At 44.4% G+C, this 11,125-nt stretch overlaps 1 protein-coding gene across 2 annotated transcripts in view; it reads left to right on the top strand.

The window, feature by feature from the left end:
* ALOX5 (arachidonate 5-lipoxygenase) overlaps positions 1-7,344 on the top strand; it is a 32,161-nt gene extending 24,817 nt beyond the window's left edge. The window contains exons 11-14 of one of the 2 annotated variants that reach the window (XM_018069250.2): positions 663-784; positions 3,022-3,122; positions 5,371-5,541; positions 6,783-7,344. In XM_018069250.2, coding sequence (XP_017924739.2) covers positions 663-784; positions 3,022-3,122; positions 5,371-5,541; positions 6,783-6,962 — 574 coding nt within the window. In that variant the 3' untranslated portion in view covers positions 6,963-7,344. Of the gene's footprint in view, positions 1-662; positions 785-2,546; positions 2,700-3,021; positions 3,123-5,370; positions 5,542-6,782 lie in introns of those variants that run through there. The other variant, XR_003915638.1, reaches the window with a different exon arrangement.
* The last annotated feature ends 3,781 nt before the right edge of the window (positions 7,345-11,125 follow it).

The raw sequence follows: 11,125 nt of genomic DNA, 5'->3' as shown, positions 1-11,125 counted from the left end.
GACTGGAAGGGATCTGTCCTTCTTTCCCTCCTGGACTTTTATTTGGAGGGGAGAAGAGATCTGGTCCACTGTAAATACTATATGTCATGGTAGAGATAGTTGTGATCATGTGTATAATGTGATATGGTATTTATTTGTACAGTCATTGTAATATATTTCCCTTTCCCCCACTTTGAGTCTGGTGTGTTTTGTCTGGAAAAAAACCCATCTCACATTAGGTTGAGATGTGGGAGGGGGATGGAGCTAGGGAAGTGGATTTTGGGGCTATCTCAAACCATGACAGAACCCCACTTACCAGTGTGAGAACCACGTGGATATGCAAGAGGGAGTCTGTATTAAGTGAAGAATGTAGATGTGATGATAGAGGTCTGGGCAGGAGCAAAGGCTGATATAAGAGAATAAAGTGCACAAGATTGTTCAGGAGATGCAGTGTGGTCCAGTATCTTGTTGGGGGAGGAGGTGATGCTGCAGTCCCAAATGAATCAAAGTTCCCTCTGTGCATTCCCGCTGCTTGTAGGAAGGAGGTAGGAGAGTGTTGAGACCTTCTCTTGCCCTTATCCCTTTCCACACGCAGCATTTCCAAGGGCAGTAGATGACCCTGAGGAACAGCAGATTTGCTTTCTCCTTTTGATTTCGTTTTGTTCATTTGTTCCTGCCCACAGTTTTGCAGAGGATGTGATTCACATCTACTATGAGAGCGACGAGGTGGTGTGTGAGGATGTGGAGCTCCAGGCTTTCGTCAAAGACATTTACGTCTATGGGATGAGGGGTGTGAAAGCCTCAGGTAAGGTGTGATGGCCCTGCCAGGTCTGCAGCTTGTTGATTCCCTGCTGACAGCAGCGCTGCGTGCACAGCACGCCTTGTGCTGTTAGAGACCCTCTCTCTTCTTGACCCAAAGATGCTCAGTTTTATGGGTGAGACCCTGGATCAGGCCCTCCCTCAGGAGACAGTGCCTTCCTTTGCCACAGATTCTCCTTATGAGCTTGGGCAACTCATGTAATCTCTCTGCACTGGGGACAGGTCCTTTGATCTTGTCTGCTTATGCTTTAAGCACTGGGGAGGGATGATGTCTGTAGGTACTGTTGGAACCACCAGGCAGACTGACAGAAATCACAAGGAGCAGTGAGACCCCCTTGAATCCTCTCTTTCAAACCTTGCACCAAATAAGAACATGTAAGAACCTCTCCAGGAGTATCTTGCTGCACTTTTTATTTGTTCGGCATCTATGTCACCACTGAGCTGTTCTACAAGAGAAGATACTCATAATTATTTCCAAGAAATATTCTCCTTTACTCTGTCTCTTCTCACTGCCTCTCTTTTCTTGCAAACCATTACTTGGCCATGGAAGCTCTCACCCATAACATGGCTCAATTCTCCCACATGACTTAACACTCCCCTATCTTTCCCTAAACATGGGGGTTTTTTACTTCCACTCACATTTTTTCCAAGCAGATTTTCAGGAGTTTATAGAGGTGGGTGAGGATTCTTCACACTGTCCTGGCTGATTTACATCTGGCAACACCTGTTGGCCAGTGACCTAGGGCAAATGGCTTTGATGTTGCAGGCACACATTTGAGTGCAAGGTGTCCAAGCAAACCTGTTGTATTTCCAGTCATTAGCAGTATATGCTGGTGTATAACAGCCTCCTGGACTCTCTCTTCCTGGTCAAGCAAACCATCGGGATACACCTTGTTGCTATCCTTTTTGTTTGTCAAGTTGTCTCTTAGGAAAAGCTTAGAAGTGGCCTTCTTGTAGGAACTTCATGCTTGACCTAAGCATCATGATATGGGACAAGTACTGAGCCTTTCCAGGGCTACAGCTGGGGTGGGAAGCTACAAGCACCACCAGGGGCAGGGCTGCCACTGCAAATGGGAAGCCTGCCAGGTCTGCACCATCTCTGTCTGCACTGCTACCACTCCAGAGCAGGGGGACTTGGCTGGGTCTGTAAAGAATGGGAGGAGGATAAATGGGGGAGGCTATAGTACTTGGGGCTCCCCCTCTAGTGTCTCTTTCTTCCCTGTGAGGGCTGCTGTGACTAGGAGAATACCAAACTCCTTTAAAGATGAGCACAGTGTGCTTAGGATAGCAGAACACAGAAGGGGATGGTGCATCCTCTCCACTTGGGGCTTAGTGGCTGACCAGAGATACCGTGTGCCTCTTCCCTCTCTCATGTTGAGTTCACATCTGCATCAGGTTGGTGGTGGACGTGTGAAGCAGCTGAGCAGGGGCAGCTTGCTCCAGGGTACTGACAGAGCTGTAGGTTTACTGGGACCTGTGGTCACACTGGAATGGGACAGGAAGTACAGCACCATGTTATTTAGGGAGGATAAGAGAGATACAGGCCTGGGGTTGCTTTGGTTGCAAAATATTGCCCTAGTCCCTGACTATTGCATTCTTTCTTTATATAGCTCCATTTGATTATTCTCCTTCAAAGACAGCTTAATGCAAGTATTTCTGTTCCTCATTCTGTTGTTTCTCTTTCAGAAGTTCTCATTTCCTCACTTCCCATTTCAGCGAATAAGCTCTCCCTGCTCTCTTTCTCACAGTACACTTGATTGCTGAGCCTCAGACCTTTATAAATACAAGCACATGGTCACTTCCTCCTTGACATGAGCCTTCCCTGCTTGCACTGCAGACTGAAGAAAAATGGAGCATCTGAGGCCCCTGCCCTGTGGACTGTCTGGGTGCCTTGCTGCAGGGTAGGTAGGACAGGGCCACAGTGTTTTTTAAAGGTGTAATTACACTTTGTCTTTCCCTTACGGAATACCACATACTTTGCAAATGGTGATACCTCACAAACCTGTATAAGGTAAGGCAGGATCACCCTGTTTTTATAACCACACAGCCAAGGCACAGAGAGGTTGTGTAGCTTCTGTTAGACCACACAGCAAGACTCATAGAATGCCCTGCTCCTCAGTGACTGCTTCATAGCCCTCTTACTCCTTTCTTTTGATTACTGCTGGATAAAAGGTTCAAAACTTCATAGCTGGGTTACTTAAGCTTTTCTTCTCCCTCATTTAGGGTTTCCTAAGATGATCAGGACACGAGAGACACTAGCAGAATATCTCACAGTGATAATATTCACCGCATCGGCTCAACATGCAGCTGTTAACTTTGGTCAGGTAGGAATTTGTGGGAAGACTGTTCTTCCTTCTGGACTGGGAGGTACATCTACCAGTGCAAGGTCTGAGAAGTATTTTTTAGTAGATGTACAGAATTACACTGTTGTTTCTGGTCAAAATAACTGGAGAATCATCTGCAAATCCCCATGAAGTCTATGCAAACTGCAGTAATTTGGAAGCTGAGAAAGGCCTTTCGAGTCCTACATATGTACCAAAGCTCAGATTTAGGGGTTCTAACTTGTATATTTTAGTTTTACTGATTTTATTATGAGGAGCAATTTTTTTTCAAGCATTTGGTAAGACCTCTTTCAGGAATGCTGAAGGGTTCAGATGTCCAGCCTAGCTACCGTGTTTTTCACACATCATCTGAACTGCCTGGATTTGAGATGTGATGGTAGTGTGAGGCCCATTCTGCAATGAAATGCAGTGAGTTATGCTAAGTGGCTTTACTCTGCCTTTGCTGCGAGCACAGGCACAGGTGATTACTGTGGGTTGCTGCTGTAAGTTGTGCTAATTTCACAGAATCACAGAATATGCTGAGTTGGAAGGGACCAACAAGAATCATCAAGTCCAACCCTTAGCCCTGCACAGGACCATCCCCAAGAGTCACACTATGTGTCCTGAACTCTGTCAGGCTTGGTGCTGTGACCACTTCCCTGGGGAGCCTGTGCCAGTGCTCAGCCACCCTTTGGGTGAAGAGCCTTTTTCCAATATCCAACCTAAACCTCCCCTGACACAACTTCAGGCCATTCCCTAGGGTCCTGTCACTGGTCACCAGAGAGAAGAAATCACTGTCTGCTCCTCCTTTTCCCCTCACAAGGAAGTTGTAACTGTAATGAGGTCTCCCCTCAGTCTCCTCCAGCCTGAACAAACCAAGTGACCACAGCTGCTCCTCATACGGCTTCCTCTCAAGGCCTTTCACCATCTTCGTTGCCCTCCTTTGGACACTCTCTAATGGCTTAATATCTTTCTTATATTGTGGTGCCCAACACTGCACACAATATTCAAGGAGAGGCCACCCCAGTGCAGAGCAGAGCAGGACAATCCCCTCCCTTGACCAGCTGGCAATGCTTTGCCTGATGCCCCCCAGAACAGGGTTGGCCCTCCTGGCTGCCAGGGCACTGCTGACTCATATTCAACTTGCCACCAACCAGGATCCCCAGATCCCTTTCCATGGCACTGCTTTCCAGCATCTCATTCCCCAGTCTATGAACATCCAGGTTTGCCTCAGCCCAGGTGCAGAATCTGGCACTTCTCTCTGTTGAACTTCATATGGTTGGTGATTGCCCAGTCCTCTAATTTGTTGAGGTCTCTCTGCAGGGCCTTCCTGCCTTCAAGGGAGTCAACAGCTTCTCCACGTTTTGTATCACCTGCAAATTTGCTTAGTATCCCTTCCAGTCCTGTGTCCAAGTCATTTATGAAGATGTTGAAGAGCACAGGGCCTAAGGTGGAGCCCTGTGGAACCCCACTAGTGACAGGTCACCAGTCTGATGTTACCCATTCACTATTAACCTTTGTGTTCAACCTGTGAGGCAATTGCTCACCCACCACATGATATTTTTATTCAACTGTGGGCTGGACATTTTGTCCAGAAGGATCCTGTGACAGACAGTATTGCAAGTTTTAAGCTGAAGTGCATCATCTCAGATTGCAGCAAAACTCAGGGTCATATCTGAAGCAAAAGGAGACATCACCAGCTCACAATAGTGAAGCAGACCAGAAGTGATTCTGAGTTCCCAGTCTGCCAGTCACCATGGCCATATCTGCATGCCATATTCCATATTACTTGATGAAACAACATCCTTTATCTCTCTTACTGCCTGACCACAGTACTGTGGGCATGTTCTTGGAGGAAATTTTGCAGAAAAGAGAAACTGGAGAAAAGGGGATTTTAATTTTTTTTTTCAGCTGTCACCTCAGGTTATCAGAAAAGGTCTTTGTTTAATAAAATAGCTAAGGCCTTAGCCTGGCTGGTGAATCTGGGCTGTGTGGCACATGCCTGTGGTTAGCAGAATAACTACTCCCATTTAGGTGACTCTCTTGTGAGTTCCTGAGCAAAAACAGAAGGGACTTCCTTGTCACCTCCAGTCCTTCTCTAGAGCATCTCCCTGTCTTAATATCCTCTCTTTCTGAAAGGCTCATAATACAGAAGCAAATTCCCAGTTGTCAAGCTCCTGATTTTCTTCACTGTGTTCCTAAATACCAACGACTGTAGCTTTTCACTGTGCTCTCTTGCTCTGTTGTGCAGTATGATTGGTGTTCCTGGATTCCCAATGCCCCACCAACAATGCGCTGCCCTCCTCCAACAGAAAAGGGGACTGTCACCATCGAGCAAATTGTGGAGAGTCTGCCAGACAGGGGACGTTCCTGTTGGCATCTTGGAGCTGTTTGGGCCTTAAGCCAATTCCAGGACAAAGAAGTAAGTCAACCTCCCTTCTCTGGGTGGTAGAGATGTAGGTGAGACCATGAGGGCCATGGCAAGACTGCACAGACTCACAAGATTGTATTGCTGCTCTGTGCTTGACTTGACTATGTTTACTTTTCTGTAGAGATGTGTCAGTGGTATGGGTTTGTCCTTATTCTACCAGATGCAAACCAGCTCTGAGCAAGAAGTCATACTTTTACTGAGACTCTGTTTCAGCTCAAATGAAAGTTTCTAAGCTTGTCCATGGCATTGCTGAATAAGGATGCTGGTGTGGGAGGAAGAGGGCTGCAGAGTCATAAGGGTTTTTTCCATTCCTTGCCCCAGCAGTGCTGGGGAAGAAGGTATAGCAGTTCTCTGTCCCCATGTCCTGTCCCTTTGAAAAATCTGCCCCAGTGCCACGTGCATTACAGTGGTGGCTTGTGCCTGGCTGGTGAGGAGCAAAAACAAAACAAGCCCGTGGAAGGCTTTGCAAGCATGGTGTGTAACCATTTCCTTCATGTAAAATAAGGTTGTCGGTACTTGGTTGTTTCACCCAAGGGCTCTGTCTCGGGGATATGTTTTGAAATCCTTAAATGGATGATGATGGACAGAGGGCACTTTAAGTTTCTCTCTAAAAAAAAGCAGTACTAGCAGAGAAACTGGTACTATGAGTAGTATCATGGGAAATAGTCACCTAAGTGTGCATATTGTCAGTGCAGTATTCAGAGCACCCTTTGAGTCCAAGCTGACTAAAGCAACTGTCACTGAAACTCTGAAGGACAGTTTTAAGTCAACAGAAACTTGCACTGTCACTGAATGAAGTAGTTATCTTCCTTTTTCATCTCTGGCTGTTAATTCCACTCTCATGCTGTCCTTTTCTCTAGCAGCATAAATGTTTGCATGGCTACGCAGAGATCTGGCTTAGGAAGCTCAATCTGACTGACCACTGGCCTGAGAAGTGCCTGTTTTTCAGCAGATGAGCTCTGTACAGGTGGAGGAGGTGCCACATAGACACCTGAACTAGCGCTACAAAAAGATGCAAGGATGGAAAGAAGCAGCCAGCAATGGAGGGGAGGTAGCAGAGAGCATCTTTCATTGACAGTGTCGATGTAGACTAGCTTAAATATTGCTAGTACTATTTTAATAGTAGCGTTTGTGAGGTGAGACTCTGGGTGCTGTTCTGCTGGATGACATAATGTTGAAACAGAATTGCCTTTGCTTACTTAAAGCATGATTTCTTGGTGTTTTTCAATTAGCTGTTTCTGGGCATGTACCCAGATGAACACTTCGTGGAGAAGCCAGTGAAAGAGGCTATGGCAAAATTCCGCAAGAATTTGGATGAGATTGTCAACACCATCACCGAACGCAACAAGAACAAAAAGCTTCCTTACTACTACCTTTCCCCAGATCGCATTCCCAACAGCGTTGCTGTTTGAAGAGATAGCCAGGAGAGTTTGGAGGCATGTAAAGCTGATGATGCTTTTCTGTTACATATGCTTCTTCAATTAACTTTCAGAAATGGATAAGAAACCCACCCCCTCCATCAGAGCTGGCCTATCTGAACTTTCAGAACACATCTGGTTATGACCAACCTTACAGACAAAGTCTAGTCGACAACCCTCTAGGTCAAATTTGTTAGAAGTTTATTTTTCCAGGATTTTAAAATTTATCTTAGAATCAATATACATGTTTCTGTTATCTTGCCCTCTCCTTGACAAGACAATGCAATCACAGATTCACTTACTCAATGGAAAAAGTATCATGAGCAATAAACAAGTCATATCTTTAAAATCCCTCCTGTTTTAAATAGGTGACACTGATGACATAGAAGAATGTAAATCTTTAATGGTTTTAATCTGATTAAAACAAATGTTAAATATTTTCACAACAATTGTGAACATCCTAATAAGGATAAAGGTAAAAGAAGGACATTTTCTTAACATAGCTGATGGGATTTTATCACTTTCTTACCAAGTTCATGTGAAACAGCATCTCATAAGAGCCAAAAATTTTGTACCTACATAAACTTAAGTATTTTCTGCATAAAACTAGAAAGGTTTCTTTTAGCCTGTCCAGCAGAGTTTGATGTCCCTCACACGTAAGGACAAATGTTTTACTTAGCACAACAGCAGCAAGTACAGACCTAGCAGTGCTTATGCTCAGTTTCTGTTTCCTTGCTTGAGGCTGCTGGGTTTTGTGGACAGTTTGTTCTGTTTTGTGGGGAATGAGGAGGCTACTTCATATAATGGAAGAATTTCTGGAGAAGGCTTAATCGACAGCTTCTAAGAGGAATCTTAGATTTGACCAGTTAAGCAAAACTAACATGTTCCATCTTAGAGACAACTGAGTTTTGTCTGTTTTGTTTAGAGGTAAATAGGTTCAAATACTTGAGCTTTGGCTAAAGTTGAGAAAGTCACTGAGATAATGAAAGCAAAATTGAGGTTTGAGAAATTTAAGAGTTATGCTTTTGGTGATAATATTTTTCTGAGAATTTGTTCCTTGTACTAAGTGCACCAGCCTGCAACGTATTTTCTCAATAGATAAGAAATCTTCTTCTAATAAAACAAAACTGAACATCTAGCTTTTATTTCCTAATTCAGTATCTAATGCTGTATGTCTCAAAAACCTTGTAGGAATAAACACAATGTGCTGTGTAGAGAAATGCAGCTTCTGCTCTTTGAGAAATATAGTTATTTCTATCATTCATGTGTGATTTGGAAAAGGGTACTACTAAAATATACAAACTTTCATATGAAACAGGTGTGGAAACTGATTTTAGACCCTTTACAGCAGACTGATTCCCTTTTTCTCCCCCCAGCTAAAGACTTTGAGAAAGATGTGGAAGGTAAGACCATTTCCAGTTACTGAGGAAGTACATTTATGATTTGTTCATCATCTTCTTACTGCAGCCCATGGGAAGGGATGAGTGCAGGAGTGGAGTCATGCAATTGTGCAGCAACACTGGAATAAGACCAAGGGATCACAGACAACAACCTGTGAACCCACCCCTCCAGAAAAAAAAAGGGGGGTGGGTGGGAAAGAAAAGTGCAACTTGAATGCAAGAACTTGAAAGCAAAATTGCAACAAGCTGATGCAATATATCCAACAAGCTCTAACTCTTGTTCTTCCCCTGTGTTCAGAGAATGTCCTCTTGTTTTCATGTGATAATGATTTGCATAGTCAAGTACCTGTCTAGAAAACAAAATATGAGAAGACTTTGATGGATGTTCTCTTGGATCTGTGCCGTCTGCTGTAGCCTGTGGACCTAGGACAGCTGGTGAGAGATTTGGGTAATTGACTGTGCAGCTTTGAAGACTGGTGGTAGCAATCTGATTCAGCAGCAGGAGAGGCTGTGGAAAGAGGTAAAGAGGTTAAAAGTAATACTGGCACCAGAAGGGAAGCAGATACTTGCAAGTAATAAAGTGTTTACTGTTTCAGGGGGTCTGGGTACACATATTGCTGTCCCAGTCCTGCCTCCTTTTCAGTTCTCTTTCCACCAGGAAGTCATCTTGCTGTGCATGGGCCATGGGTTCCTCCCCTACATCTTTAGCCATGACTTGCACAGAGGTATTTCCTAAGCCATGGTGCTAAGGTAGAGTGTCTACTTGCAGGATGGCTCCTAGGTGGGAATGAAAGTATCAGCTGTCTCTGAAGTGTGTCATGCACTCAGCTTTGCAATAGGAACTGCAACTTGGTGTCCATCAGCCCAGCATGTGTCCTGGCTGGGTGGTTGTTGCTGCTGGCCAGTCCAAGGGAATTTAGCATGACTCTTCAACTTGAGCTTCCTTGCTGTCTTTTCCAATTGCAGTGATTCTCAACTGGCTGGAAGATTGAACTAGGAGATATCTGGTTTAGGAAATTCTGGCAGTAACTCAGGCAGCTCTGTTATCTCAGCTCTTCCTCTTGGCATTTGGTCACTGGAGAGGACACGGCTATAAAATGCCAGTGCTAGTGAGAATCGAACTGGTAAGCATTGTCCTAGAGGACTGCCACAAGTAGGGGAGAAAGCCTAATGTTTTCTCCCAAAGCAGATTCAAAAAAATCTCTCCTTAAGAGAAAAGGAGGCCATGAGATGGAGAGAGGGACCATCAGTGAGGGGACAGAGCAGGCATTTCCCTGCTGAAGTCTCTGACTCTTTGGGTTCATCAATGACAGTGAGGATTTAGGCCTCCACAGCCAGCCCAGTTCTCATCAGTGGCCTCCCATGCTTTCCTCTTTTTGCAGGGTGACTTTGCCTCTATAGACTTCTTTTGGCGTATTCCCTTTCCCAACCCCCAAACATCCCTTGCAATAATATGATTCTCACTGCCCCCGGAAAAAAAGCTCAAATGCTTCTTGTTCATCCCATAGGAAGTAAGCTACCCTTTTCTTTTCTGGTCAATCCCCATTTTACAGGTGGGGAAATGGAACAAGAGCAATCAGCTCTTGAAGTCCACCAGATCAACTCTGAATTGAGGTGCTTCCTTTAGAAAGAACACAAGAAAGTTGTTTACTGGAAGCATGCTAATTTTGGCTGCCTAGAGAGCAGACAAAGTTTTCAGGCTTGGCCTTTCAGGGTTACTTACTCTGCTTCATGTTGAGCAGAACATAAAATAGACCCCAAAGATGAGTTTCTTACTAGCAAGTTTCAATCAGCAAGTGGCTTTTACTGCCACAGTAGTAGAGACATAGTATCTAGGAAGAAATTGTGCCCACTGAGATAGTCGCACAAGTGCATAGGTTGCTTCATTTATACTATAAACAGGCATAAATATTGCATAATCAGCCGTGGCTGGTACATTTAGAGGTTAACTGAGTCATGAGTTTTTATCACCAGAAGACATGGCTATGATTGCTTAGACTGATTTCAGCACACCACAGGCCTTAGGATTTCCCTCTTCAAACTCAATACAGGGGTGCTCGATACAGGAATCTTCTGTGAACATATCCACTCATGGTTTACCAAAACCTGGAATTACATAATTCACCCTGGTGTTTGAGTCACTTGTCTCGCTGGTGAATCCCTCATGCTGTGAAAAATATGCACTGCTTCTAGTTCCGCATGCATTCAGCCTTTGCATCTCGCAATAGACAGCTTCTTGCAGTAGCTTTGTGTGATTGGAAATCCTTCTCTGACCAGTTCCCTACTACATTCTTCCCCTTTCTTTTGTAAACTGAATAGATTATTTTCCTGCGTTCTTTTGCTGTAAGACTTTCTTTAAAACGCTTATCTATTACCACTGTGTGGGCAGCATGTGGGCAGTTGATGTCAATGATGTTTCAATGGCTTTCAGTCAATATTTCATAGGCTGCATTTCCTCCTTCTTGCAACTGTGTATATGCAGTTTGTCCCTAGATTTATGTCACAAACCCACAGCAAATTATCTGTGTTACTGCACAAATTTCCTGTTTGTGTGTATGCAAGTGGCTGGCAATACCTTCAGTGAGTGAGAGAAATACTAAGTGAGCTGTTGGTACTCTGGTAGGTCTCTATAAGGCTTCAAATTCAGCTTCTCTGGGGAGCACACTGTATATCTAGCAGCCTTTTAACTTTAGATTGACAGTGTTTAAAATCCTGTACTTAGTGGTTAGACTCAATTTGTAATTATGTAGCTGAGTT

Source organism: Manacus vitellinus, unplaced genomic scaffold (genome assembly GCF_001715985.3).
Source record: "Manacus vitellinus isolate BGI_N305 unplaced genomic scaffold, ASM171598v3 scaffold_15_pilon, whole genome shotgun sequence".
NCBI lineage: Eukaryota > Metazoa > Chordata > Aves > Passeriformes > Pipridae > Manacus > Manacus vitellinus.
This window is presented reverse-complemented; position numbering and strand designations above follow the sequence as displayed.